This window comes from Gadus macrocephalus, chromosome 22 (assembly GCF_031168955.1).
Source record: "Gadus macrocephalus chromosome 22, ASM3116895v1".
NCBI lineage: Eukaryota > Metazoa > Chordata > Actinopteri > Gadiformes > Gadidae > Gadus > Gadus macrocephalus.
In genome coordinates this window covers 9,992,518-10,005,646 of record NC_082403.1, presented here as the reverse complement: position 1 = coordinate 10,005,646, position 13,129 = coordinate 9,992,518, and the positions used below count along the sequence as shown (strand labels likewise).

Genomic DNA, 13,129 nt, shown 5'->3' with positions numbered 1-13,129 from the left:
GAGGCAAGCTGATAGAAATATTCCCAGAAGGGCTTTTGTTACTGACTCTGCATCGGTCCCAAACACCTCGTCTAACACGCAGAGAGAGGGGGGATCAAAAAGGGAATCGGATCTCCTGTATTTACCGGCCGTGCCTCTCCATCGCGCTTCTCCGTATTCACACCCTCTGGCTTCCCTTCGGTAGAGATGTTCCGGTGGGACGGACGGAGAGAAAAAAAAGAAAGTGGATGAATAGATAGCTTGAGAGAGAGAGATAGGAAGAGAAGATAGGGAGAGCTGGATGAGATAAGAAGATATAGATGGAGATAGTATGATATGGCTTGGATAGATGGAAATACAGAGAGGGAAGGGGAGAGAGAAAGAGGTGCAGAAGGAGAGAGAGAAAGGGTGAGGTAGCGACAGATGAGATATGAAAGATATTAACGGATGGAGAGACAAAGAGGGAGAGAAAGGCGGCAGGGAGAGAGTGGGTGAGAGATGGTGGAAGGGAGGCATGTAGAGGCAGAGAGAGAGAGAGAAAGAATTGTGCAGGGATTAAGAAACGGAAACAGTGGACCTGAATGGGTAGAGGGGGATACGAGTTTCAAGGTTTCGCTACATGGGAGCGAGTCAGGCGTTCCTGCGGTTTGTTTTCCTGCGTGTATTGGGAATTTAATTTCCCTCTCCACCTGTATGTGAAGGCTGCTCCACCTGAGAAACGCTGTTAAATATTAGACTTCTGTTTTATGACTCGATGAGCATGGAAATGGAAGCTAAAACTCACACACACACACACACACACACACACACACACACACACACACACACACACACACACACACACACACACACACACACACACACACACACACACACACACACACACACACACACACACACACACACACACAGAGAGATACATACACACACACACAGATACATACAATCCTACACAATTACCTACAAGAAAGATATCCATGTGATCACTGTGCTCTCTCCCCCCCCGCCCCCGTTTCCGTGTCAACAGTAATTTTCTCTCCATCTCTCTCGCTCTTCCACCTCCAAATTCTCCTTGGCTCCCATTTCCTTCCCCCCCCCAATTTTAATATCTTATCTCTTTCTGGAACGATCTCCATTTTGTGCTTCTCTCCCGTGCCCTGTTTGCCGAATCGTATCAATCTTTTATGTATGATTGTATGCCAGAAGCAAGTGTTGAGATTTTTCCTTTTAATCTCGAGTTGACATCGAAGATTATGTAACTATTTCTTTTTTCTTGCACATTTTTCCATCCCAAGGAATGAACCAGGTTCAATGTGTGTCCCCAAACATGTCATAGGCTTACAGACTGTGTTAATGCTTTGGTATTGTATGATGCTCGTTGCTTGCATGAAAATCTATTTCTCCTGTGGTTGTTTGTCAGCTACAGCCATGTGGTTGTGTGTGTATGTGTTCACATGCAAGTGGGTGTGCGTGGGTGGGTCAGTGTGTGTGTGCATGTGTGTGTCTGTGCATGTGCACATGCTTGTGTGTGTGTGTGTGTGTGTGTGTGCATGTGCGATTGTGAATGTGTCCTTGCACGTGCACGTGTGCATATACCCCCACAATACTTCTTCTGCCAGGCGCGTGTGTGTGTGTGTGTGTGTGTGTGTGTGGGGGTGTGTGTGTGTGGGGGTGTAGATGATGCAGCAGCCTGGCAGTAAACAGTAGACAGGGGGCTTGGGGCGGGGCCGACTGGGTCGGGGGGCGGGCCAGAGCATGGGGTGAGGGGGAAGAGTTTGGATAAGTGGTTGACAGGGACAGATTTTGTGCCCGGGGCAGAGCAGGACCTAAATAGTGCGCGGTGAAGCATGGATGTTGGGAGTGGGCAGGAACACGGCACTCAGTGAGGGGTTTCACACTGCTTCTTGAGATAGTGGGTCTGAGCGAGGGGGAGAAAGAGAGAGGAAATGTGTGTCTAAGAGAGAGAGAGAGAGAGAGTAAGTTATGTTTGCATATGAGAGAGTGGTGTACTAGTGGTCTGGTTGTGTACGTGTCTGAATGATCGATAGTGAGTCTTGACTGTCTGTGTGTCTGTCTTCTGGGTGTCTGTGTGTCTGTGTGTGTTTAAGACGATGTCGGAAATAATGTGAAAGGCATGGAGAGAACGAGATACAATAGAGATGGATCAGTAGAAGTAGGGACATAGTTTATGTGTGCAGAGTCACAGTTCATGCTTGTATAGCAAGCGGGTAGTTAGCCTGTTTGCCCTATCCCTGGCAAGGTCTTCCACAGCTTACAAAGTGTGTGCTTACACAAATATGCAGGCGCGTGTGTGTGTGTGTGTGTGTGTGTGTGTGTGTGTGTGTGTGTGTGTGTGTGTGTGTGTGTGTGTGTGTGTGTGTGTGTGTGTGTGTGTGTGTGTGTGTGTGTGTGTGTGTGTGTGTGTGTGTGTGTGTGTGAGAAAGCACTGGAATAGGAAGACAATGAGAGTGGGATTGCTAGTCCTTCTTTTCGATATTGTTCTGGTCTAGTATCTGAAGGCCTTCACCTTTGTCAAAATATAGACAATACCACGTTTAGAGCAACAAGAGAAACATAAGTCAGTCCCTTTCACCCTCCCATGTGTGTGTTTTGTGTGTGTGTGTGGGTATGTGTTGGTGTTTGTTCCTGTCAATCAATGAGTGCATCTTACATACAGCGGTAGCAGTGACAGCTCGAAACTAGCACGAGAATTGCACACAACAGCGTTCAACTCCCGAATGACGTCCCCATGGTGATATATATCTCTGTAGATGAAGGCCTCAGACATCCATCCATCACCACAGGATACTCTGCCCAGATTACTCTATCCAAAGTCGTCACATGTCTGTTCCGCACTTTGCATGTGGAAGCTTAGCTTCAGCACACACACACACACACCCGCACACGTGGCCGTGTATTTCCACATATGCTTGTGAGGGGAGACCTTCAACTGTAAAACTGAATGTGTGCACTTATAGGCCAACTGGCTGTCCCTGAAATCCTCTATACCCTTTTAACGCTGATGTCATTGAATGTTTCTTCTAAGGGATCGGGATTCCCACAGACACACACAAACATAAACAAACCCAATACATTCATACTCACACACAGTGTGTCCATTAAACTAGCACGGTTTTACCGGCCTTCTAATTAGGCACCTGTTGATGTGAACTAGTTGCACCCGTGGCTTTTTCCCATTATAATTTGAACCCTAGCTATTAAAAAAAAATGCAATCCCCGCGATGGCACTCATTTTCTTCTCAATGCATGAAATTGAAATTGAAGGCATTCGTTGGAAATTAAATGATTTTGTCCAAAATTATTTGCCGCCGACAATAATATTAATTGCAAACCTGAGTAAAGAATAACTCAATGAGCAGGATATATAATATTTATTTTCGAAAGGGAAAGCATGGGCCGAGCATACACTGTGTTCTCTTCAAGCTAGGATAAGTTTCCTTTCACGCCATATATGTCCAATATATATATGGATAGATAATACAGAACCATGTACATTATACAATATTCATATTATTTGTGACTTTGGGCTGCAGCTTCATTAGTGGGCCACTTCAGATCTCCCTGGTCTTGGGATGTGATGGGAGTGTGTTGTTATGATGCACTGCTGATGAGCTGTGACGTGATGAAGTGTCTGTATATAGAGAGGTTTCGTCAGTTGGATCATTTGTGAAGAGACGACGGGTTGATGGGTCTGAATGGATGTTCTGGTATTTGAGTGGACACATGTTGAAGTTTATTAGAGTGGGGAAATGATTCTTACACCACGGCACTTGGAGAGGGAGAGGGAGAGGGAGAGAGAGAGAGAGAGAGAGAGAGAGAGAGAGAGAGAGAGAGAGAGAGAGAGAGAGAGAGAGAGAGAGAGAGAGAGAGAGAGAGAGAGAGAGAGAGAGAGAGAGAGAGAGAGAGAGAGAGAGAGAGAGAGAGAGAGAGAGAGAGAGAGAGAGAGAGAGAGAGAGAGGGGGGTCCTCAGCAGCGGTCAGCATCTACTTATTTTCTGAGGGAGTTCCTTTCGGATTTTTTCCAATCATAATGAATGTTCCCATTCGTCATCTGATCTTTTCAACCACTCTCTCTCTCTCCGTTCCTCCCATCCTCCATTTGTCTCCCTTTAGCTCACTTTCTTTTCCCATTTGACATTTTGTCTTTCTGTTGTTGACACTCTTTCTTTTTAATAGTCTTGCATCGTCTATCGTTCCTTTAATAGCCGCACACTTCTTGCAATTAACAAGGATGCATAATGTTTTTGGTGTGCATGTGCGTATTTGATGCATAAGTGCGTTGTTAATATAATTTTTTAGCTAAAGGTTGCATTAACATTTCATGACGTGAAAGGGAACTTAGCCTAGCTTGAAGAGAACACGGTGTATGCTCGGCCCATGCTTTCCCTTTCGAAAATAAATTGGACAGTGTACCCCAGCTGCTCCTTAGCTTCTCCCAAACGCTTGCCCTCCCTTTTGCAGTGAGGGTCCTCCCATGCTCCTCTCAACACTGGCAAATATGTTGTTAACGTGGACATTGGTTGTCGTTTTGAACGGTCTTTCTCTGAATTCGAGAGCACTGGGAGAATATTTTAAATCATAATCTTGGAAGATGTCCAAAGAGAAATAAATGCATTTTAAGTCGCTATCCATCTCTGAATTAGGTAACACGATGGGGTAAGGTGCATGTTGCCAACTGCTATAAGTCATTGCCTTTGCAGCATTATGAGTATTAAGAACCAAGTGTCTGTGACGACTTTTCCGCATTCAAATCACCATCGCAGTTAGTGATGCGTTTTCCATCATCCAGCAGTGGTCGTTCCGCCAGGAAGGGTTTGGCAGAGCTACCACAACAGAATAGCTCTTCAAATCACTTGTGATTGTAGCGGCTTATATATATATTTTTTTCCATAGGTGCCACCAAAAACAACCAAAAGGAGATCTTTAAGATAGCCACTTTGAGTTTACTTAAGTATACAGTTTATCCTGTCTCATAAATAACACCTTGTATGGAAGTGGTCATCACATTCAGTGCCTGCAGGGCTTACAGAGATGGTTTATTTAGAGAGTGCCAGGGTGCTGCATAGATGCAGATATAACATCAGGGAAATAAAATTGCGACTGTTAAATTAATTGACCGGAGACAAAGCTAACTGTGTACCTCACTTCCTGAATGGTTGCTACTGCAGTGGAAGCTATTTAGGTAGTTAGTGTGTGTATGTGTGAGTGAGTGAGCCAGAGTGACCTTTTATGAACCGCGTATAGACAATAACTGTATAATTCACTGTAATGGATGACCATAGAGAGTATCATTTGTGTCCATGCTGCTGAGACTATATTTTGTTTATAACTTCCAAATGGTAGTCGCACACACACACACAAACACACTTAAACACACACACACACACACGCACACTCTGGCTGGTGATGAGTTTAGCTATTATGCACATCACACACACGCTAATCACCCCAGCATTTTTATTTTATTGCCCTTGATTGAGCAGAGCTGACGTCTGTCAACAACACAGCACTGTCATTAACATGGATCTTCCTTTTCAATGGCTGTTGTCTAGTATGTCCTGCCCTACCACCGTTTCATGCTAGCACTTTGCTTGCGAGATGTTGAAAACCAAAAAGTTTTCGACACACACTCACACAAGCACGCACGCACATTTCAGCATCAAGTGAAATTAGTGACAGCTTTTCAGATTGTGTAGGTTGCATGTGAGCAATTCCATCACCTTATTGAGCGACACACAATGTTGCCCACTAGCATCAGGGATCAGTCAGCAGATAAGCTAGAAGGGCATCGTATATAGACACGTGTACTCTCGCACAAATGCATACAAACGCACACACATGTATAAACACGCAAACACATGCACACGCACACACAAATTAGCATTTACCCCCATCCACTGGCACATATATCGCTCTCTCTCTCTCTCTCTCTTTCTCTTTCTCTTTCTCTCTCTCTACATCTAGGGAGCGGGTCTGATAATGACTTCATGGTTCGTGGCTGGGCGACGATAGTTGATTATCATTTGCAGTCAGCACTTTTGTGTTTCCTCTGTGGTTAAGTAAAGTCAACACAGCATTGCAGCCAAAGAGACGCCGTGGTGGTGAAATTAATGAACACAACGCCCTGGCCTATGACGCACTGCCTGGTACTGGTTACTTACTGTCCTGATACCAAAGTTATGTGTTTAAGAGGAGAGGAGATACGATAAGATCACATCGGTTATGATGACGTATGGTGTCTTTTGCCTTTATCTAATCGCAAAGGTTAGAGAAAATATGTAAGATGCTTTCAAAGATAATTTAGGAAGTGATATTCGGTGAGGATAAGATGACACGATATAGGATAAGCCAAGCTAAACTACGACAAGCTGTAATAAAGTAAGATAAGATATAAAATGCACTAAGCTAGGGATAAGCTAAGGTAAGATGCTATATTTATGGCATATAAATGGTGTTAACTAATTCCGGCCACAGGGGGGTGGCTGATTATACGTGTTCGGTCAGACTGAGCACTGCCTCACACCTATGAAGGGCAGCGCCAGATTCGACCAATGGGTGCTTTTTTCTTTTGTTTTGGCAAACTAGTGTCATCTCGTGTTCAAGAGGACCAGCAGAGACGTGGGAGTCACCAGTCATGCTATCAGTGGAATAACAACAACTCCCTTCTTTTCAAAATGGCAAAAAACGTCACGACGACAGATAATACAACCACGACATTGGCGGAAGAAAGCAAGCCGGACAGATATCTGTAATTGAGGGCATGAATATTATATTTGTGCTTTTTGCTTTCTCTTTTATGATCCGTGAAATTACAACTGAAACTACTTCTAATAACGAATCAAACGCATACACACATACACACAAAGATATCCCATTTGTAGTTGTGGGTTGAGCATCCGTGGTGTAATTAGCTTTGTGTTTTATATATAACTACTCGGTCCCTGCACTCGCTGTCTCCGGGCCCCATCATGGCCTTGTTTTCTGGGGTGTCACGCCGCGTTAGCTGGGTGGGGCGAGAGCGGCCAGGCTGCCAGCCAGTGTCTGATTGCTCCTGAGAGGTCCTCCGATTAGCGGCAGGAATCCAATCACTGGCGTGAGGATGCGGTGTGATTTTAACCTTTGCTCGCAGGGGAGGAGCTGTCGTTTCTCTCTCTCTCTCTCCATCTCTGGCATGTGGGTGGGGTCGGGGGAAGAGCTAGGATGAGACACACACACCACACACACACACACACACACACACACACACACACACACACACACACACGCTCTCACACACACACAAACGCTCTCACACACACACACACACACACAAACTCACAAACGCTCTCTCACACACACACACCTCGCAGCTGCTATGTGATCAGGGTGGGGGTTTAGTCACCGTTTAGAGTGATGGGTGGACAGTGAGCAAGGGAGCGCACGGCTCGGTGCGCGGGAAGCAGGCGGGTGGCCTTGACCACTGAGGAGTTACAACCGCACACCCTTTATGACGAATGAGCCCCGAGGACATACGCTCTGTACGGGTGGTCTATGGTCACACACATGCTCACACATACACTCACACCACATGCATACACGGATGCACGCATGCCCACACGTGCACACACACGCCCACACACGCTGACACACACACATACACACGCTCACATATGCACACACAAGGCTTGCACATATATGCACACAAAACAAACACAAACACACACACATACACATACATGCACATATATACAAAACACACACACACACACCTACATATATTCATACGATACACACACATGCACACATATATTCACTTCACACACACACACTCTCACACACACACACACAAAAGCATATACACAAACAAACGCACACACAGCATGTGACACACACTCTTCTTTTTTATCTTCCTCGTCTCTCACCTCCCATCATTTATTGGCTAATACATCGCCTCTACTCACTCATCAAAATCTTGCTGCTGCATCCTTTTTCTTTTCTTTTTTTTTTTCAGCTCTACCCCGTAGTGGAATATATATATCAGCTTGGTCAGCAACTCCACATGCCAAAGACACACGCACACACAAACACAGGCACTAGCGTGCCCACACATGCTGCAGCGGGAATGTGATTAAAGGAAAACAAATCAGCGCATTTAGTCTTCTGCCGTGTTCACGTCCTGTAAACATGAGTTCTTTTTGCGGATGAACATCATAAAGTGACACAAACTCACACATTGGCACAAAAAATATTCATGCAAGCACAGGTCTTCTATTCAACTCATCCATGCTTTCGTTATTCTCCACACAAACCTGATTTGTGTGTGTGTGTGTGTGTGTGTGTGTGTGTGTGTGTGTGTGTGTGTGTGTGTGTGTGTGTGTGTGTGTGTGTGTGTGTGTGTGTGTGTGTGTGGTGTTGTGTGTGTGTGTGTGTGTGTGTGTGTGTGTGTGTGTGATCATGATTACTTGAACACCCAGGCTGCTAAATGATCAGGTAAAAACCCTCCTCCTGACTCACTGCTCATCTCCAGCCATCATCAACCCCTCCCCCACACTCCCCCATACACACATACACACATCCCCTTCATCCTCTCTCTCTCTCTCTCTCTCTCTCTCTCTCTCCTCTCTCCTCTCTCTCTCTCTCTCTCTCTCTCTCTCTCTCTCTCTCTCCTCTCTCTCTCTCTCTCTCTCACCTTCCCATGGGTAGCAGAGAGATAATTGGAAGCAGAGGTTTTTCATGGAGAGATGATGCTGGGGTCAGTCAGGTGGAAAGCCCCTCTTAATAGATCTCCGCTCCCAGCGCTCCAACACGCACACACTCATGCACACACACACTCATGCACACTGATATCCACGCTTGCCTTGCACATATAGTGCACCACTCCTTACTGGCTGATATAGCTTCATGGCACTCCGCCCTGCAGAATGGCACTGCTGCCGGTGGTTCATCCGCAGTCGTCCTGCTGTTTGTGCATGCACCCCCTCCTTTGTGTCTTCTCCCGTTTTGCTCATCTCCAGCCTTGGAATTACCAGCCGCTTGAAACACCTGCTCAGCACATAGCCTTACCGTTGTACTGGCTGTCTTGCACTTGCTCAAGATAAACCCTTGCCGATTGCACTGGCTGTCTTGCATCTTAACATAGACCCTTGCTGGTTGTACTGGCTGTCTTGCACCTGCTCAAGATAAACCCATTGCGGGTTCTACTGGCTGTCTTGCACTTGCTCAACACAGACCCTTGCTGGTTGTACTGGCTGTCTTGCATCTGATCAACACAGACCCCTGTTGGTGGTACCGGCTGTTTTGCATCTTTTTATATGTTTGTATGAAGAAGCAGCGAATCCTGGGCCGGTGTTTGTTCCATGGGGGTGTCACGTCTCGGGATGGCCACAGCCCATTTTAACACTAACACCATTTGCGTTTTTTACCCTGTGAATTTGGTGTGAAACAAGCGTTGGCTTGTTGTTTGTGACTTCTTTTTTTAATGATTGTTTCCCCTGCATGTTGTTTTGCACAATTCAGCATTACATCCTATTTGTACATAAGAAAACACAGAGACCTTAATTGGATTTTCTGGATAGTGTGTCAGGTTCTACCTGTTGCCAGAACCTGCCTGTTGCTTGCTTGGCAACATTCTCACTACATTAGGACACATACATTACTCTCTCTGATTATTATATAATCGTATACTAATGAGGAGACATTCTATAGTTACTTACATTCAAAGTCCACCCTTCGGTGCTTGTTTTTTTATTTAATTTGAGAACATTGTCCTTGGCTTACATACTTGCTTGCACTTACTATGAGCTTTCAGAAGAGTTTATATAACTGAAAAAAAACGTATACCAACACTTTGACTATCAACAACAACGATTACTTTGTTATAAGGAGACATATTTAGGGACTTTTTCACAGTTTCCATAGGGTTCATGTTTTCTAACGTCCTTTAAACATTCTCAAACCAATTTATAGCTCCAAGTATTCCCTACTTGGGCAATTATAAGTACAGAACGAGAATGCTGATTGCAAAACAGTATTATAAAATACAATTCAGTAATAAGTAAGAACATTCAAACATTAATTTCTCATTATGAAATAATTGGCTAAATTCCAATTGTTTAATTTGTTATTTTTTTTACCTTAAAAAGACAGACAGAAAATGGAGGCGCTTATGCGAAATGGTAGCATAATTACTCAGCAAAATCTCTCGCTCTCTCGCTCTCTCTCTCTCTCTCTCTCTGTCGGTTAAGCCAGTCCCTAGGACAATTCCCGCCCTTCGTCCACATTCACCTCCTCTGTGGCTAATCTTGCCTGAAACAAGATGGCTGCCATCCAAATCAATTTGTGGCCAGTGGAGTGTCCATTTGCATGAACACGGTGTACCGTCATTTAGTAGATTTCCCCGCCTTGACAGTGTCACAGAGAAGAGTGAAATCATGCATACTTGTGTTAAATTTTTTGTCCAATTTATCTCTCTCCGGTGCGTTTGGCGCTCCCTGTTTCACCTCTCCTGCCCCCCCACACACCAAGGGAAGTGTTAAGAGATTAAGTGAATTACTCAGTGCGGGGCACACAGGCGCCAATTAAAGTCAGAACTTTAAGAGATTGCAGGGAGTCAAATTGAGGTAGAGTGCAAATGGACAGGCGACATGAAAAGTAGGTTTGTTGTAAAGTTTTAAAGTTTAAAAATGGGTTTGAGTGCGAGTCAAACATAAAGAAAATGTGGGTTGCAAGGCTTGATTTGCCAACCATACTGTATGAGCGATGAAATAACAAGTGCATTAGAATGTATGATTCTCAGATTGAAATCCGCTGAAATCGATTACAGCGAGCAGCTCTCTGAATGACTATTATGCTCGGATGAAGAACATCTTTCAAGGGGAAGAGATTGGATGGTGTGGTGCATGATGAAGTGCCAGGGACAGATCTTTACAAGAGCAGACCGGTTTACCAGTTCAATTCGCCGCCATTGCCAATTATCTTAAATAAGAAAGTTATGTCTATATTTTTTTGGGGGGGTATTTCTTTCCTAAAGATTTCCTTTCATCAGCCAGAGTTTGCTGGGATGGTTTAGTATTCGCTAATGTTGCTTCGTTATCTCTCCCTTTGATCATGAAAAAAGCTAATGAGTTTTGAGTCATTTTCTCTTTTCATACATCTTTCATGCAAAAGAGATGGATAATCTATAATGTGAATTGACGATTATGCACATTGCCTATTCAAAAGATTCAAAGGCCTAAACGCTTTTGAACAGCAACTTGCTCAATTCAAAGTGGGTTGTTACTTTTTCATTTATGTTTTTACTTGACCTTGCACGCAACTGATTCAATCTCTATCCACTAACTCTGTATGTCATCTCTCTCGCTCTCTCTCTCTCGCTCATCTCTCTCTCTCGCTCTCTCTACCTGTCTCTCTCTCTCTCGCTCTCTCTACCTTTTTCTCTCTCTCTCTCGCTCTTGCTCTCGCTCTCTACCCTTTCACTCTCTCTCGCTCTCTACCTTTCACTCTCTCTCGCTCTGTCTACCTCTCTCTCTCTCTCTCTGTCTGTCTCTCTCTCTGTCTCTCTCTGTCTCTCTGTCTCTGTCCTCTCTCTTTCTCTCTTTCTCTCTCTCTCTCTTTCGCTCTCTCTCTACCTTTCTCTCCCCCTCCAGGTTAACAGGCTTCCAGTTGCCCTCGCCCATCGTGAGTACGGGCTCCAGGCTCACCCTGTGGCTCCTCTCAGGACTACGCTGTCAGTGGCCAGGGCTTCAAAGCTGCCTACGAAGGTAAGGTCACTCCTCAATGCGTGTCAGCTGCTATTTCTCTCTCTTTCTCCTATGAACCTCCAGCAACAGAGTGCCCACGGCCAACCTTATCACTGGGAAGGTTTACAACCCACTGCGTGTATTCATGGGGACTAATTGCATTACCATATTTAGCGCTGCCTGCCGCACTCTTGCGGTAAGCCACGAGTCACCTCTGGAACTGTCCAGGCGGTTTTACACGTTGTGACCATTCTCCTTATCCGAATGAGAAAATAATTCATGATTTTGGAGGGTGGTGTCATGCCAAAGCTTTGGCCACAGAGAGCGTCTCAGAAGCTGCGGCTTGTGTCTGTCATTTTGGATTTAGCTTATTGGTAATAGCCTGCTTTCAAAGTGATGCAGCACAGAGAGGTGTCACAGCTCGCCTTCAGTGAGTCCCAAAACTCCAATCTAACTTTCCTCTCGTTTGGATGCTAGGCATGCTAGGCTTGGCTTGTGACAAACACAGTTTAGCTTAAGTTCTTTGGTCGTAGACTTGGTGCCTTGCTTGGCTCGGTCCTAAGTTGGTGCTCTGTTTTTGTTGCTGTGTCTCTTTACCACCAGAGCTAATATGGAGAGTGGGGAGGGTGTGGTCCGTCGGCTGATAAGGACTTTGCTTTATGACCTAGGGTGATGCTAATGAATCACTGTACTCCGTCTGCCTCTGTCGTTCCCCTGTTTTGCTGTCCCTCTGCCCAGAGAAAGACAGAGACATAGATAGACAGGGAAACAGAGAGACAGTTGGGGAGATAGACGGGGAGGGAGAGGACAGGAGAAAGAGAGGAGAATGGAGGGCACAGGGAGATGTCTAATTAAGCTAATTACTTGCAAAGAGTTGTTCTGTCTGGAGATTGAGATGGATGGATGATATTGGTCATCACGAGTGATATCACATAGTGACTCAGGAGGCTTGTAATGGCTTGCCAGATTGCGATCAAAGGAAGACTGCAAAGAAATGTACAAAATACATTTTCTTCTGTCGGTCCGCTGAGGGACAATTTGGGGCATCTTCCTGTTTTTTCTTCTTAGAAATAAAGTAAATGAAAGCCTATAAATACGTCCCAAACTTGTTTATTTCATGTATAAGAACAAAATGGAGACTTTAGTTATTCTCTAACAGCATAACACATGAACATAACAGCAAAACAAAATATTATATTAAAATATAATGCAAGACACTTCACGCTCTCTGCTCCACTAAATTAACTCTATCACATATATTTATGCATGCACAATTCCTTACACGTACACATATACCCAGTCTGGTGCTACGTGAATATCGGCACCAGCAGAAAGAATTTGCCAACAGCTCTTTTGCCTGTTGAGCACCACGGGGAAATCAGTGCCATGTAATTACCATGCCACCCCTGGCTC

At 44.9% G+C, this 13,129-nt stretch overlaps 1 protein-coding gene across 1 annotated transcript in view; it reads left to right on the top strand.

Moving 5' to 3' along the window:
- csmd2 (CUB and Sushi multiple domains 2) overlaps positions 1 to 13,129 on the top strand; it is a 242,171-nt gene that overhangs the window by 18,423 nt on the left and 210,619 nt on the right. Inside the window, 2 exon segments of the mRNA XM_060042704.1 lie at positions 11,624 to 11,693; positions 11,695 to 11,737. Coding sequence (XP_059898687.1) covers positions 11,624 to 11,693; positions 11,695 to 11,737 — 113 coding nt within the window.